Raw genomic sequence first — 18,150 nt, 5'->3', positions numbered from 1 at the left:
AGTATTTTTAGGGTACCCTCCCAGGATTGGACCAGATCTGTATAAGTTCAGCAGCATGGGTGCTAGGTACATGAGTCACCGTTTTAAAGGCCTTCCTCTCAACCCCCCCCCCCAAAAAAAAAACAGACAACATTCTGCAAAATTCTCAAGAAAAGTATTTTATCCAAAAAAGATTTTTTTTCATTAAGACATTATGGCCTATAGCTCTACCTATTAGACATGTTATTTAAAAAACAGCTATATGAACAAAAATAAGTATGTTAATAAAATAATAATAAAACTCTAACTAATGATAAATAATAATAAACCTCTAATTTCTCTCTGTACCAGGTTATGCAGATGTATCTCCCATTTTGTGGGATTGCCATAGCTAATGCTCAACTGTTTGCTGCCTCAAGGAAGGAGTATGACAGAAGCAGGGTAAGAAAAAACAGATCTATTGACAAGTCTCATATCTCTCATTCCTTCAAGTTCTTATGAGTAATTTCATTTTTAAAAAATAGCAGATGATCTTTGGATGGGCCAAGAATATTTTATTTCAAAATAATTTATGTATAATCCTTCAAGTATGTGGTTGATGATACCCTTCAGGCTTAAATAGAGATGGATACAAATAAATGGCTTTGATGTTTCTTCCTGATGGTGCCAATTTCATGGTTTCATTTCATAAGGAAAAATTAATTTGAAATCCATGTTGTAAAACAGAAGTTGTGTTCTTGCAGGCTTTGGATTTATAATGGTAATAAAACTTGAAAATTTCATAATACCTTCAAAGAACTCCAGGCTCTTGGCCAGTATTATCTAACTAGACCTCAAAGAATTTTCTTTTTATTGGACTTTTTTTTTCCTCTGCTGGGGTGATACTGCTAAATTTCACAAAATGTGTGACATATGCTTAGTGCAAATAACCCTGCATTTTAAAGATTTACAAGTGGATAAATTGGGGCAAAGAAGTTAAACAATTTGGTTTTAGGCCATTCTGGAAGTCATTAGTTGTGCCATCAAAGAGAGACTGGATGAACTTTGGAACTAATGTGATGTATTAGGAATTGATTTAGGACAGAATGTTGGATTCCAAGCCCTGCTCTGTCTTTTATTATGTCAACCTGGGTAAGTCACTTCTCTGGGCCTCAATTTATTCATTTGTTAAAAATAAAAGAAAGTTGGACAGGAAGTTTTCTAAAGTCCCTTCTGGCTCCAAATCTATGAAGCTATGAATTATTTTAACCAAACCAATTAATAAATTCTGTCAGTTTATCATTTTTGTCTAAGAATCTATTGGCAGATGTTATCATTGAATTAATTATCAATTTGACAGAATTGAAAGGACTGATTGATTATTTTTATCATGTGTGGAGACATATGTTTATAGGAACGCAGGCTTTCCATGTCCTTCTTCTATTCTATGGTTACTCTGAGTTGTTAATTTGAATTTTTTTTTATCACTTCTTAGTTAAATTACAATTTGTACTTGGAAACAATGAAATAGCCATAGTGGCATTTGCCAATGCACAGTCTAAGCCAGGTCCAATTTTTCTCTGGAGCAAGTTTCTTACAGGTCTTAAAAGCTATGTCTTTACAGTTGTGACAGTGGGGGAAGGTAAATGGTTGTTGAACAAAACAGATTAATGCAGAAAGCCAGTTTGGATTATTAAAGAAAAAATGATTTTCTAAAATAACAGGAGTTTAAAAAGTCTTGGTTATGTGGCTATTTATTTCAATGATCCATTTCACTTTGCTTACATAGATATTACCACAGGGACAAGAGTAGTTTTTGATATTACTTTAGCACTTGGAGAATCTGTGGTGATTCCCTCCATGATTTTACACATGATAATAACAATAATTAGAGCTCACCTTTTGTGGAACTCTTTACAATTTATAAATCAGTACTTTATAACAACCCCGTAACATAGATAGTACAAATATTACTGTTTCCAATTGATAAATAAGGAAACAAAGGCTCAGAAGTCAAATGACTTGCCCAAAGTCACTCACCAAGTATTTATTAATATATTTCAGGGTTTTTTATTCCAAGTACAGGTATTTTTTCACTACACCAGTCTTGATGAGTTTCTGTGTTAAAAAAAAAATTATGGTGGCAAACCTTCTGGGCATAAGTCTCTATGAAGGTAGCCAGGCAGATCCTTGGATGGCAGACTTACAGGCTATCACAGGGACTTTAAAGTATTTATTTATAGCTGGTGAAAACTTGTGAGAGCTAAAGCTCTACCAGCATAACCTTTGAGAAACCAGGACATTGGAGTAGGGCATTGAGAGAGAGTTCTTTTGTTATATTTGAATATGCCATCCACCATTGAATATTTTATACACACACATACACACATACATCTCAAGGGGCTTTATTTCAGTGAGATTCAAATTTGAAAACTACACAGATGGGCTACATTTAACATGTCTTACCATTCATGGATAAGTGATGAACTTCAGTTTGGAATGTTAGGATGTTAAATGCCTTGGAACAGAGCTGTTTCTTGAGTCTGGCAGTGCAGAATTCCTTGTAGCTATCAACTTGTTCTCACAATGACTCTCTGTGTAGGAAAGGTTAGCCAGGACTTTTGGTTCTTGTTTAATTATTCTTTCAACTGGACTGGGCTCTTGAATGCATTAGCCCATCTCATTAAAACCTCTATCCAAGCTAGATAGGCTTAGAGAAGTTTCCAAATGTTTAACATTTCAAAACAACTCATACATTCTTTCAAAACAACTCATTCATTTTTAATTGGAAATATACCTTTGTTGCTTAATCAAAAGGTGGAGTTAGTAATTTTTTTAATGTTAATGAAAAAATGCTGTGATTATACAACAGCACATGCTTGTTTAGAATCCATCTGACTTGGAAAACTCAAACACTTTTGTTAGAAGTCAAGATCAGGATCGAACATCATATCAAAACATAAAGAAATAAATATTCTTTTGCCAAACCCTTCAATGTTATTGCTGATGGCACATATTTGTTACTTTAATCTTATTTTTAAAATCTGATATGCAGAATAAGTATATGGGATGGGATTCTATGATCAGATCTCTGAACAGTATCACTTCGTATCAAAATATGTCATTAAAAGCTCCAGCTGAGTTATTATTTTAATGTAAAGGAATCAAGAAAGTCTTACTGGATAAAAGGTTGCAGCCTACTCTTTAGTTTTACGTTTTGAAATACGTGCTTCCTATTATTTTGTAATAAATGTACAGTACATTTTGTTGTTTTCACCAATCTCTTTCTCTTCTGATGCATCCCTTTTCTAAATTAAACACCATCTGGTGAACAGAGTGATATGGAACAGTACACATTCTTTTTCTGAAGTAGAATATAATTTATATTTAATTGTACATATATGTACACATATACATACACACATGTATGTGTGTGTATGTATATACACATAGTTCCTAATATGTGAAAGGTACTTTTTTTAGGTGTTAAGATTACACAAATATGAAAAATGATTCAGTCTCCTACGATCAAGTATTTTATAATCTAGTAGAGGGAGTAAATTATGTTACCAAATTACTAAAATACAGGGAAGAAAGTGATAAGGGATATAGGGGAAGCCAACCATTAACTATGATAAGCATAAAGTTTGATACCCTACCTTTGTACAAGCTGTCTCCCCATGCCTGGAATCCACCCTCTTCTTATCTTTGTCTCTTAGAATCCTTGGCTCTCTTCCTTCAAGGCTCAACTCAGGTTGCATCTCCTTTGAGATGGCTCCTCCCATATTGAATATTAATCTTAATCCCCACATGTCCCCAACACCATCCCTTGTTAAATGTTCTCTCTACCATCATACTATCTATACTATCTGCTTACATTTTGTATTTAACTTCCTGAAAATGGGGACTGTTTTTCATTTTATTGTTGTATTCCCACTGTCTAGTATGGTTGCTTGCATATTATAGGCAACTAATTATTTCATGCTGAATGTCCTTTTCAGTTCTTGGTGCTTGGCATATGTGAATGAAAATGAGGCTTTTGATTTTGAACAAGAGAACAATACTTATTGCCAGTGGGAAAGAAATTACCTTTTTCTTGTAATACTTTATTAAAAGAATAATTAAAGAAATATAAATATTTCTTAATAATTCAATAGGTTTTATGACCTGTTAAATCAGTGTGATTAGGTAGGAATTATGAGACTGTTATTGATAAAATGGTGGCTTTGTTTTTAGGTGATTTGTGCAATATTATTATGGAAGAAAGAATTCCTAGGCTGAAGATTACATGATTCCTGCTGCATAGAATGCTATTGTCATTAATTTTTGCCTTATCTTACCAAAGGGCAATTTGCCTAACAAAATATTAGAAATATATAGTGAACTAGGAAAGATTTTAGGCAGTTGAAAGAAGGCATATATCCTTTTAGCAAAAGAACTCCATGTTCTAAAGACTTCTACTTCAGAAATCATGCTCCTATGTGAAATGTTATTTTAAAGACTTAGAATTTCCCTCCAGTATAGCATTTTGTCAGTCCTACATCTACCAAACTAAATTTCTTTCATCTTCTACAGGCTCTGCTCGAGGTGGTTAATGACCTCTTTGAAGAACAAACTGACCTTGAGAAAATTGTTAAGAAAATCATGCACCGGGCCCAGACGCTGTTAAAATGTGAGCGTTGTTCAGTCTTGCTCCTAGAGGACATTGAATCACCAGTAAGTGCCCTTCAAGATTCCATATAGATTTGAGCAGGTGTATTAATGGGATAAAGCTTTGGCCATTTGCAATTGAGCTCATGTACCTGAGCCTTGAATCATTCTCTTGATAATGATACCATATTTGAGAAAATGTAGAATCTTATCACTGGACAGTGTATAATGCACAAACTAGTCAGGGAACTTTTCTCACAAAGTGATTTTTTTTCCCTTTGTAAACCTTTAGTTTAGTCATCTAAATGACTAGATGACAAATTATGTCATCTCCTTGGGGATTTAAAATGCTTACCCCTTGAGGTATGTACCTGGGGAACTGGTGTTGTCTCAAACTGTGTGATTATGGTCCAAGAAGATGACTAGATAGGGGTACTTTGACAAGGGTGAAGGGAAGGGGAGGGGTGAAAGAAAAGAATAGCTGAATTATCATTAAATGAGTTCAACTTTCCTTTAAGGAGTGCCAGGTACTACCCTCAATACTGCATATTAATGAAGAACTCTGCCTCAGTTGTGTCTGAATGGAGTGACTCTTTACAAGGGCTTCTAACCCCACTGTTACCCTTATGTGCAAGAGCTCAGCATTTTTCTGTTCCTTATATTTATCTTGCAGTCCTGTGGGCTTGTCTAAATAATTCTTTTCACTTCTCTCTATGCCCCTTTTGCTCACTTATACATTTCTCCTTCTTTGTTTAGCCAAGTAAAGCAAATGTATGCATTTTAATCTCCTAAGGTAATGGTTTATACTGGTGTCTCCTTTCAATGGATACTGTCATTCATGCTTGCTTAAAAAATATTAAGACTGGATCTTCCCTTCTTGGCCAGTCATGGCCTACTCAAGGCCAGATATCATCCACAAATGATCCCAGATATTCTACCACTGATTGTCAAAGAAGCTTTGACCTGCGCTGATTCAGATGGGGGCTATTCTACCCCTCCTTAGGCAATATGGTAGCACCTCTGCTCCTGGGGGCTTGCCATGTTGATTGAAAACTTAGTGTAGAACCCAATGAAAATAGCCCATTTCAGCTCAGATATCCAAAGCTCAAACTATCTGCCACCTTTGCCCTTCCTGATAAATGGCATTACAGGAGTGTGCTACCATTGTTGCCTGTTTTTTGTCTTGCCCAAGATTCAATGGTTATTTTCTGTGCATACAAATGTGGCAGCTACATAATGATGCACACACCTGTGGGAAGGGAGGGGGAGAAATCTGAAGATTTCAGCACTTAATCACGTAGCTTCCTTAGCTACCAGGTCATTTCACTAGCGACTGAGGAGCCTCTAGGCAGTCAGGCAAAATACATAAGTAAAGCAGGCAAAAGGATTCTTTCCCTTGGCTCATCAGGGGTTGATGTTTCTACAAGGACAGAATCAAACCCATTCCTTTGAGGCATCTGTGTCTACCTTACTTGGGTGTTATAAGAATCATTTCAAATTTTATCAAGGGTCTTTGACTCTTGGATAAAAACAGCTCTATAAATGCAAAACAATAATAAAATTAATGATTACCATCAGTCTAACAACAGAGAAGTTCAATTGTCTAAGCTGTTGGTAGAAATTTAATATCCTTGCTGAGAACTCTCTTCAAAGAGGTAGAATAGTCTAGCCATTAAGAGCCCCTCCAATGTCCCAGCGAGATTTATATTTGCCTGCACTTTGTTTAGAAAAGATAATTGCTTTTGGACTTCAGAATTATTATCCTCAGAGCACAGCAACAGTACAGGAAAGTTCTGAGATTTCACTGAGGCTTAAGGACAGAAGTTTACAAAGATTTTTTTAAAACAATATATTAGACATATATGTTCAGAGCTGCCTCCCTGTATAAGAAACGTGTCCTCTGTCTAATCTATAATAAATAGCCCCGGATAACAATGACTCACAGAATTTTATTGACAGTCTAACATTTAAAAAGTGAAGTTTCTGCTAAAAAATGCAGATACAAAATGTTCAGTGGTCTCTGGCTTTCTGACACAAAAAGGCTAACAACCAATTTTTAAAAAGCTAGCTGTGGAACTACTTACAGATAAAATTGTATTGATTCTGTCAAGCCCCAGAATATCACAGAGCTTCCTGAATGAGATTCATAATCATTCAAAAGAGTTTGCCTTACCTATCTGCATTGGAAAGACCAAATGGGAAAAGAATCCTTAAACTACAATATCCCTACAGGTTTCATTCATCAATATAATTTGAATGGACGTTTCAGAGACAAGAAATTGGGTTCATAATGGAATAGGGGGAAGAGAGCAGACTAGATTGCTTTTGGGAAATTTCAGGATTCTTTTAATGATCCCAAGTTTGTCCCTGAGGCAAAGGCCCATATGTTTTAATGACAACATTATTCCTATAATGCAGTATGGTTAGGAGTCATGGAATCTTGCTGTTCCCAAAGAACCGAGATCACACAAAGGCTCTTAGAGAGGTATTTGTTCCTTCAGTTGTTTCCGTCATGCCTGACTCTTCATGACCCCATTTGGAGTTTTCTTGGCAAAGATACTGGAGTGGTTTCCCATTTCCTTCTCCAAGTCATTTTATAGATGAGGAAACTGAGGCAAACGAGGTCAAGCTAGTAAGTATCTGAGGTCAAATTTGAACTCAGGTTCCCCTGACTCCAGGCTTGGCACTCCATATACTGTACCACCTAGCTGCCTTGATGGAGAGTCAAATGCTGGCTTTAAGCATGGTATAATACATTATAAATAAAGAATTACAGAGGAGTAAGAGTATAAAGGACAATATCATGAAAATAAATGAACTGGTCAAAAGGGGAGAATAAGAGATTACAGATGGATGACCTATGCACTGCCCTGATATTCTTGATATGTCAGAAATACCAGCATGTGGAGTGGACCCCCAGTGATGAACTTATTTGGAGAGGTGGGCAAATTGCCAAGAGCTCACAAGTCCATTTGTTTATTCGAGTTGTGGAAACTTTGATTCACTGAAGTGTTAATTTAGAGCTCCCTGTTAAGGGCAAAACCATCCCTCCTAAAATATAGACATTTAAGTAAAAATTGACCAGACAGTCAATAATCAGTTTATTGCCTGTCATCCCATTTCTCTCACTTATCTTCAGTCTCTCCCAGTCTACTAGGAAAGGCAAAATTCTTGTCTTTTGAGATGGATAGACATTTATATACAAATCAGCTAGTGGGTGGATAAGCAGCATATTGCTTTTGCTATCCCTACTCTCTTACTTATTCTCAATCTCTCCCTGCCTACTTGTTTCTTCCCTATGACCTGCAAACATTCCCATATCTCCCTCATCCTCAAAAAACCCTTACCTTATCTTTCAGTCCCTACTAGCAATCACCCCGTACCTCTCCTCTTTTTTTGTGGCTACATGCCCTGAGATTTACAATCAGCACCTTCATTTCCCTTCCTCTTTCTCTCTCCTTAACTCTCTACAGTCTGGCTCCTGACCACCTCATTCAACTGAAACCACTCACTTCAAAGTTACTTATGATCTTTAAATTACCCAATCAAATGGCCTTTTCTCAGTCCTCGTCTTCTTTGTCTCCTCTGCAGTATTTGACACTGTCAGTTATCCTTTTCTCCTGGAAACTCTCTGTCCTCTGGGTTTTCATACCATTACTTGTTCTTCTCCAATCTGGTCGACCTCTTCTTATCAGTCTTCTTTGCTGGATTTTCCTTTTGGTTTGCTCATAAGCCATGAGTATCCCCAAGGTTCTGTCCTGGATCCTTTTTTCTTCTCCCTCTAAACTCTTTCACTTGGTAATCTCATCAAATCCCATATATTTAATTATTATCTCAATAGTGATGACTCACAGATTTATTTATTCGGCCCTTACCTCTCTCTTAATCTCTTGTCTTGTATCTCCAGCTACCAATTAGACATTTCAAGTTGGATGTCTCAAGGACATCTTAAACTCAACATGTCCAAAATTGAAAGTAGAATCTCACCTCCCCCTGCACAGATCTTCCCCTAGTGAACTTTCCAATTACTATTGAAGCTACTGCCATCCTCCCAGTTACCCAGGCTCACATCCTAAGTGTCAGCCTAACTAACCCTCACTCTCTCTTGCCCCTCCATATCCAATCTTTTGCCACGTCTTGACCATTCTACCTTTACAACATCTTATACCCTTCCCCTCTTCTCTGACACTGCCAGCACTCCAATCTAAGCCATCATCATCTCATGCCCAGACTACTACAACAGCCTTCTGGTTGATCTCCCTGCCTAAGGTCTCTCCCCATTCCAATTTATTCTCCATTCAGCTGTCAAAGTGGTCTTACTAAAGTGAAGGTCTGACTATATCACATAACCATCTTCTCCCCCATTCAATAAACTTCAGTGGCTCTCTATCACCTCTAGGATCAAATAAAAAATCCTCAGTTTAACATTCAAAGCAATCATAACCTGGCCACTCCCACCTTTACAATTCTTTACACTTTTCTCTCCACCTTCCCCTTCATACTCTGTGATCCAGTGACACTGGTCTCCTGTCTGTCTCTCACAGAAGACACTCTCTGCCCTGACTTGCATTTTTACTGGTTGTCCCCATTCCTGAAATTTTCTCCCATTCCATCTCCATCTCCTGACTTCTCTGACTCCCTTCAAAACCCAGCTATAATCAATATATTTATCAATCTTTATATCTTTATATCAATTTATCAATCAATCTTTATATCTTTCCCAATCCCCCTTAATTCTAGTGCCTTCTCTCAGTTGATTACAATTTATCTTGTATATATGTTGTTTGTACATAATTGTTTGCATGTTGTCCCTTCATTAGACTGTGAACTTCTTGAGAGCAGAGATTGTTTTTCTCCCTTTCTTTGTATCCTTAGAAATCAGCACCATGTGTGGGCTAGTAGATGTGGAAATAGTAGGCAATTAATAGTTACTTATTGACTAATTTATCCAGCGTCACACAACCAGTAGGTGTCAGTGGTGAGAGCCCAGGCTCTTCTAACTCTTGACACCAGTTTTCTGCCTAGCGACCATAAATATAAATGGGAAATGCTGATCATCTCCTTCATTTTCTTGTCCAAAGCAAGAATTATGCCCCTTAAGCTTCTCTCAAGGGTTTTACCCAGCTTAGTTTAAATGAATCAGGGAATGAAGTTTCTGCAAGAGAGGAGATTGTCCATAGCAAGTAGATTCAATATTAGGAAATATTTCTTCATCTTAACCTGATATTCCTCGTGCTCAGTGTCTTTCTTTTCCACATCTACTACAGTCCCATGGACCTAAGTAACTCCTATCACTTTTCTTTAGTCTCTCCCAGTTCATTTACATATTAGCATTAACCTTTCTGTTTTTACTCAGTCAGGAAAGGCAAATGCAGTCTTTCTAATCCCCCTCTTTAAGGCACTGTTTCTGGCCCTGATATTTGCTGATATCATCTTTTCATGAGCTGTGATGACTGTCACCGGTTTTGTGCTTCCCCTGGAATTCTGTGAAGAATTTGGTACTGTTGTATGGTAGGGTGGGGGCAGCCCTAGAACATTTTTGGATCAGTTTTGGAGCTTGACTCACTAGCTCCCCCTTCTGATTTTCCACAGCCTCCACATCTTCTCAGACTTGGGCTTCCTCTCACCCAGGTCCTTCCAGAAGAGCAACTTTCCCATTTCTCTCCTGCCATAATGTCTCTGAAATAAAAACTCAGTCTTCCTTTAGAATTTTTTTCTTCCAACAGAATTTCTTCTCTCCCAGGAACTGCAGGGAAGCATACATAGAGAGGTTTTTAGATAACAAAATAGAAAAAAAAACCAAAATGAAGTAAAAATCTAACTGAGGACTTTCACACCACTGCAGGGGGAATAGATCTAAAAGTCTCGTACCTCCTCATTATTGACTGACCCCTTTTTAAAGCTAGTTCTTCTTCCTAGAGTTAGCTGGACTCAACTGAATGGCCATAGATACAGTCAGGGAAAGCTATTATGTTTCTCGTTCCTTTCAGAAACTCTTTCCTAATCTTGCCTCCAAGTAAAGAGCTCCTGGCTCACCAAAGAAACATCATTGTCTGTCTGTCACCTCAGAGATTCCTTCCATCGACACAAAGCCTTCCTGCAAGGGAATATTTTTGCCTTTCTTTCTATTTCCAGCTTACATATAACTTGGGCTTAATAAATGCTTACTGACTGACAGACCCAAACCCTTCCTTACACCCGGAGAAGAGTGACAGATTATAAGACAGATTATAAGACAACACAATTAAGTCGATAATTAAAAGAAATATAGAGGAGTTATAGGAAGGATAAAAGACTAAGTATAATTACAGTCTAAAGATAATTAGATGTCTATAAGAAATGATAAATATAAATAATACATAGGAGGTATGGGAAGATTTTTAAGAACTCATGCCAGGTGAGTTAGAAGCGGGGAAAAAATATGCCCAATGACTAGAATAATTAAAACTGAAACTGAATACTTTATAATAGAGTGATTGATCTTGGTACTGAAGAAAAAAAAACAAAAATGAACTTCCCTTCTTTTTTATCTAGAGGTAGGAAACTATGAAAAAATGGATGTGGAACAGTGCACACTTACACTATTGAACTCAATTGATGTGTTATATAGTTTCATTGAGCTGTTTCCCCCTTTCCTTTTTGTTCATTGCTAAAAACAATGATTGTGGGGTGAGGAAGAAAGGAGGGATGTGTTGAGAAATGAAAGTAGTGTAAAAACAAGAGCTAGCAATAAACTTAAAAAGAATTAGAAACAATAAGAATACATCTTAGGGGTTCTTTGTTTTAAAAAAAGTGCTAAAATGCATTTTCATAAGTTATTTAACTTTAACTGTCTATCTTATTTCATAGAGAGGACATTCCTATTTTTATTTTTAGAAGATTGTTTCAATGGTAGAACCTGCCATCAAAGTAACACAGGATATGATTGTCAGAGACAGGGACATACCATTCATGACCTAGCTCTGATCAGTGGCAATACCTTCTGAGTGAGCCAGGTAGAGTGGCCATAAACCTCAGAAAAATCACTCTTCCCAAGTATGACTAATTCTTTACTACCACTTGTCAGGGTATTTAAATTACAAGAAATTATTTTGTTAAAATTAACCCCCTAAATACTATAATCTTCCAAATGAACATAGTGAATAAGCTGCTTAGCTTCATTCTGTTTATCTACTTATCTTTCCTACCCCTTCAAGCCACCACCACCCACCAACCTACCCAAGATAACAAATGAATGATAGGAATTGTCAAAGTAGAAATGTCATTTTCCAGATTTTATTGGAAAGAGCAAGCAATCTAATTCTTACAAATTTTTTCTCCACCCAAAGCTCTTCCTAAATACTTTGGAATACTCATGCATAAATTAGGGCAGATTCATATCTATTTAATTCAACAGGCTATTATTTAAGTACCTATTAAAAACCCAAAATGAGGTCAAGAAGAGTCAGACAGGGTTGAAATGACTGAACAACCACTGCAACAATAATCGTAGAAGATCAGGGCTAAGTGCTGGGGACACAAAGGCACTGAATAAAATAGACCCTGCCCTAAAGGAGTTTATACACTACTGGGGGGCACCCAGCATGTAATCATATTAAGTAAAAGTATAGACAAAAGAATACAAAGTAATGTTAAGTGGTAGATAGCACTAACAAATCACTAAAGGGAGTGTTCAGAAAGGAAGAAAAAAGAAAAAGGCTTTGAGCAGAAGGTTGAATGGTTCTTTGAAGGAAATTAAGGATTTTAAATGGCAATTGAGGTATGGATGTGGGGCTAGAAGGGACAGCATTCTGTAGAAAAGCAAGAGGCAGAAAATAGAGATGTCTTTGATAGGGTAGCAGAGGAGTAGTCTTGTGGGAAACACCTGAAAAAATTAGTTATTTTGTAGAACATTCCTGTTTTCTTTCTGGTGGTGGGAACATGTAGCTGAACACAGATGGGGGTTAGGGAAGTTGTTTTTAAATTGAAAGAATTACAAGCAGTCAGGCTGGCCATAGTTTGATAAACATCCAAATAAAAAAAAAAATACTTCCTCCTATGGATCCTTTCCAAAGAACAAGAAGATGGAGGTATTTTGTTTTCTTTGCTTTGGCTAGTATGTTAATTTCCCCAGGTTGAAATATGCTAATGCTGACTGGAAGCCAGAAATGCTTGAAACTACTTGTACTGTTTCCTTGACCTATGAATTGCTTTTAGGGTTTGACTTTATATCATTTAAAAAATGAATAGCATCCAGAAGAAAACATTTGAAATCACAGCCATTTAGTACATTCAAAATGAAACTCAGAATCCACAATGCTCCAATCAGATTTGAGGGTAAATGGATAAATTGTAAAGCTTATGAACCCAAGAAATTAATAGCAGTGATGAGAACCAAGCACGTAGAGAGAATTAGACTTTTTTCTTTTCCTTCTTCTCTCTGTGTTTGTTATGGTCATTCATTTGGCAAAAACTTTCTTTTATCACTACAAAATCAGGCCAAATTACCCTTAAATGGTACCCTTAAATGTTCCTGTTCAACACAATTTATCTTGTATTTTTAAACTCAGCTTAGAGAATATTTTATTGAATAGAATATTGCAAATGTTCTCATTGGAAGTCATCTTCCATGTTGATACACTATGTTTTCATCAGATTCTTTACACAAAAATCATCTGTCGTTAACTCTAGGCACAGTGTAAACTGATCGTCCCTTAGATGGCATGATTTGAAGAGCAAACAAAGGCCTGTTTACCTCCAAATGTGTTCTCACTCACTTGCAGTCTCTCATACACACACCAATCTACTTAATCCTGAAATTCCCACCATTTGTGTCACTGTGTCTCCAGGAAACCCTGTTATTTAAATGCCAGTGTGTTGCCTAGGAAAGGTAACAAACACATTAATCTATCAGTACCCAGGAGTATCCTCCATGCTACTGACTCCAACTGCTGCCTCCAGTCCCACACCATAGTTATTTCCCTGAGTTCCTGGCTCCTGATTGGTCAGAGCTCACCATAACTAAGTGGCCCCAAGAGCCATCTTCGTGCAATACTCCTATGCCTCATCTTCTGATTCTAATTAGGAAATCCAATTCTTGCTCTGGGTCCCCAAGCTCCTGACTGATAAGTGTTCACTGTGTTTATAATGATCATGATACAATCAGCCCATCTTCCTCCCCCAACCATTCCCTGCCCAGTTTTTGCTCTGGGAATGGTAATGAAATCAATACTACCATTCCTAGAAAGGATGTATCTGCAATTGCCTTATGACTCCATTCATCATCCCTGTAACTTCCCAGACCAAACCATCCCTCTCTGGCTATGACTATCTTGTGCTGTCTTCTCTTATTAGAATGTAGGCTCTTTGAGGGCAAGGGTTATCTTTGTTTTGTTTTTTATATTTGTATCCTCATCATGTAACACAGTCTAGTACATTTTAAGTGCTTAATAAATGCCCAAGTACTCATTCAGCTCACTAGTTACCACCTAGCACAAAGCAGGGCAGGGAGGTGGATGGGTCAAGACAAAAAAAAAAATAGGGCAGATAAGTTTGGTTTGGTTTGGAAGAATAGAAGACAGATATGAATCACAGGGTCCTGCGACATACCCAGATAAAGCTCTGAAATGAGATGGTCCTTGTCAGTCATAGAACTGAAATGGGACATTTTGGGACTGTACTTAAGGGAGAATTTGAGAGCACATTGTTAACTTTGAAATTCTTTCTTAGGCTAATTAGGCTGTAGAACTATCATTAGATTTACAAAACAAAAAACAAACTCTCTGAACGCAACATTATGTAGCTAAGGGTCAGATGACATTTTCCTTTACAGGGTTTACAGGCAAAAATGTCCTTTATAATATAGTTTGTGCAGACAATTGAGAGAGCAGAAAAACTTGTGTTGTCTTTTCTGCTCTCTGTCTCACGTACACACACACACACACACACACACACACATTAGTTTTGCAATGTATTCATTTCCCTTTGTCATTCCTTTATGTTCTTCAGGCATCTTGATACTGTCCTTCTCTTTTAAATTTTAAGTTCTTAAAGGGTGGAGACCATATTTACTATTTCTTTATAGCCATCACCACTCTGCCTTTCAGCCCCTCAGTGCAGTAGCTTATGGACTGATCTAAACCTTAGCCCATGACTGTGTTCTAAGAACAGAAAAACATGATACCTGCCCCCTGATCTCTGACAGTGTCCCCAGAGTGTGTTTGTGGAGGAGGCAGAGTTGCTGCCTTCTATGATGTAGATCTTTTATTAGTCATAAAACTTCACCTTTCAACAAGACAAGTATCTTGGTGTTCTATAATTTTGTTAAGAGACATTTGCTCTCCCTCTTGATGCCCTGCTTGATTTTATAGACTTTGAGCTCTAAGGTCCCTTCCAGGTCTCACATTCCATGAACATATAATTTTTCATAGACTATGTCTCTCAAATAGTAAAAAGAAACTTAAACTTTTCTTGTGTTTTATCAAAGGGAAGGGTTTTTTTTGTTTTGTTTTGTTTTGCTTTTTGGAGCAGGGAAGGAAGGGCAATTGGGGTTATGTGACTTGCCCAAGGTCACACAGCTAGTAAGTGTTAAGTTTCTGAGGCTGGATTTGAACTCAGGTCCTCCTGACTCCAGGGCTGGTGCTCTTTTCACTGTGCCACCTAGCCACTCCAAAAGGGAAGCTTTTTAAAAACTTTGAAAATGGAGTACCTAGTATTAGAAGGAGGTAAGGATGTTTGTAAATGTGTGTTAGTGTAAAGTAGAATTTTGGAGGGGATATAAAAAATATATATACATAATATATAAAACACATGCCTACATTACATATGTGATACATATAAGCATATGTGTATATAATATGCATGCATATATTATACTGTGCTACATAGCTACAACATATACACAGTATATAATAAACATACATAGACTATATTGTATAGATATGTCCACATATAAAGACATATAGAATATATAATATACACACATATATGCTACACATGCATATAATATATAAGTTATGATTACATACAATATGTGTGCTAACATACAAAGAATACATAATATACATGTGTATATTATATTATGATATACACATAAGACATATACATGTATTAAAGAATATACATGCATATATAATTGTGTTATATGCATATATAGATGTAATATATAATATATCATATGTGTGTAGATATACACACATATACATAATTTATAATATACTGCAGTACCAACACAATATTCATAGCACTGATGGCCACTGTAAATATGCAGGCATAGTGCTCAATAGCAAAATAGCAGATTCTCCATATAGAAGACAGAAGCAAAACATTTATTCAGATGCCAGAAAACTGAATCCCCAAACCAATAAGCCGATTCCATCATAATAACAAAGAAGTTAATAAGTTAATAAGCCATAACAGCACAGAGAGCCACAGAATCCTTTAGCCTTCCCACAAACCAAGTATTTCCCTGGGGTGCATCTTCTCTCTCCCACCATCTAACTGCTCTAAATCTCAGCTTCCTGTGAGCTCTGCTCCATCTTTCAGTAAATTCCTCTCACCACAGGCTCCATGTGATTACATTCAGTCTGTTAGGGGACAGGGTATATCTTCAAATTTCCTTAGGTTTATTAAGGGGTAGGGAAGATCTTCAAATTATCATTACCATTACATATACATGCATATACCATATTGTGATATATACACATAAGGACATGTATATATAATATGTAATATACCTGCATATATGTGCATAATAAACACATAAGACATATATACATAATATATGGTGTACATGCGTATATTAATGTGTTGTATACACAATCTATAGAATATATAACACACATGTATATTATATGACATATACACATACATAATATATTATGCAAATGCATATATCATATTGTGATGTGCACGCACCCATATATATAACATATTGCCTATAACATATATCGCATATGCATATATTATATAACTGTGATTTTTACCAACATACATAATATACATGTCTATATTATGTGTGTCTTATATACACATGTCTTATATAATTATAGCGGAATTTCATTATTGCAAGATTAGTTACTCTTTGCAGTTCTGTTTTTAAAGGTATCTGGATCTGAACTGCGCTAAGTATTTCAGATGTGGACTTACCTGGTTTTGTAGTGGGGCAATGCTGTATTTTATAGTGTACATAGGGCTGGTTTTGGAGTCAGGAAGACCTAAGTTTAAGTCCTACTTCTGACACATAAAAGAGCACACATTCTCAGTACTCCAGGCAGCTCTCCAAGGTGCAGAGGAGGAGCTCATCTGCATGGGTGGCAGGAATTTATATACCCGAAGTTTCTCATGCCAATTAAACCACAGATTTGGACCAAAACAATGATGATGGCGATGACAACGATGGTGGTGATGATGTGTTTTTAGAATCATGACAATTGTCTCATAAGGTAATGCAAATGATTAGGAAAAGATTTACTATTCGTATAAGTGATATAATTCCTAGGACATAGATTTAGAGATGGAAGGGACATTGGAATTCATCTCGTTTGACCCCTTCATTTTACAGAAGTGGTTAAGTGACTTGCCCAAGGTAACAGAGCCCAAACCAGAATCAGCATCTCTAGCCAGGTCCCTGGATTCCAGATCTGGGATTTTTTCTATTATACTAAAATTGTCTCACCAAAGAGAGTATGAACCTTTCATTAAAGCCTATGCTTCTTTCTGTCTTCAAGCACTCATTATAAAGGAATCATTTATTTCAAATACATGGTTTGGTTGATGGTCCAATTTTTAAAATGAGAAAACACGCTGTAGTAGATATTTCCAATTGGAAAGCTACTTTCTATCTTTGTGGACAAAGTAAACATTTGGGGGACAGAGGACATAGGTGGGAACTATGCAGTATGCCCTTTGATGAAAACACTTGAATGGATCTTCAGGCAATTTCTTCACTGTACAAATGGTGCCGACGTTTTGAAAAAAAATTTTTTTGAGAGGAACACTATTTTTTCAAATTCAAAAGCAAAAGTTTTCCTTATCCCCACAAATATCCAGATACTTTTATCTGGAGCCTCTTTATCAATAGAAAAGGCTAGACTTTGGTTTTGTCAGTCCATTTCCTGAAGAACTAGATTATGAGTGTTCATAACATTATGGAATTTTGGAGGCATTCTTAAAAGAATTATGATAATAACTAAGCACATATATGCATGTATACGGCACAATACAAATTGGGTTACCTAAGAAATTAGAATGTTCTCTTCTTCTTTATATTATTTTCTTGTAGTTGCTCATATATCTAAATATTATTAGGGAGTGTTATTCCACTTATGTGATTTTTCAGATAATTTCTTAGTGGGCATTTAGTTTAGGAATCCTTCCAATACAGATTACTTACTTCTTAGTTTCCCAATACAGATTATTTACTTCTTCCTTCCTTCCTTCCTTCCTTCTTCCTTTCTTTCTTTCTTCCTTCCTTCTTCCTTCCTTTCTTTCTTTCTTTCTTTCTTTCTTTCTTTCTTTCTTTCTTTCTTTCTTTCTTTCTTTCTTTCTTTCTTTCTTTCTTTC

At 36.5% G+C, this 18,150-nt stretch overlaps 1 protein-coding gene across 1 annotated transcript in view; it reads left to right on the top strand.

Annotated features, from left to right (window-relative positions):
* The first annotated feature begins 336 nt into the window (after positions 1-336).
* LOC138146579 (dual 3',5'-cyclic-AMP and -GMP phosphodiesterase 11A-like) overlaps positions 337-18,150 on the top strand; it is a 76,497-nt gene continuing 58,683 nt past the window's right edge. Inside the window, exons 1-2 of the mRNA XM_069068596.1 lie at positions 337-420; positions 4,534-4,674. Coding sequence (XP_068924697.1) covers positions 340-420; positions 4,534-4,674 — 222 coding nt within the window. The 5' untranslated portion in view covers positions 337-339. The remainder of the gene's footprint in view (positions 421-4,533; positions 4,675-18,150) is intronic.

Source organism: Petaurus breviceps, unplaced genomic scaffold (genome assembly GCF_028583685.1).
Source record: "Petaurus breviceps papuanus isolate PSGF00001 unplaced genomic scaffold, PetGlider_PUasm1.0 90763, whole genome shotgun sequence".
In the NCBI taxonomy this organism is placed as follows: domain Eukaryota; kingdom Metazoa; phylum Chordata; class Mammalia; order Diprotodontia; family Petauridae; genus Petaurus; species Petaurus breviceps.
The sequence above is the reverse complement of the archived record's forward strand: the minus strand, read 5'-3'. Positions and strand labels throughout refer to the sequence as shown.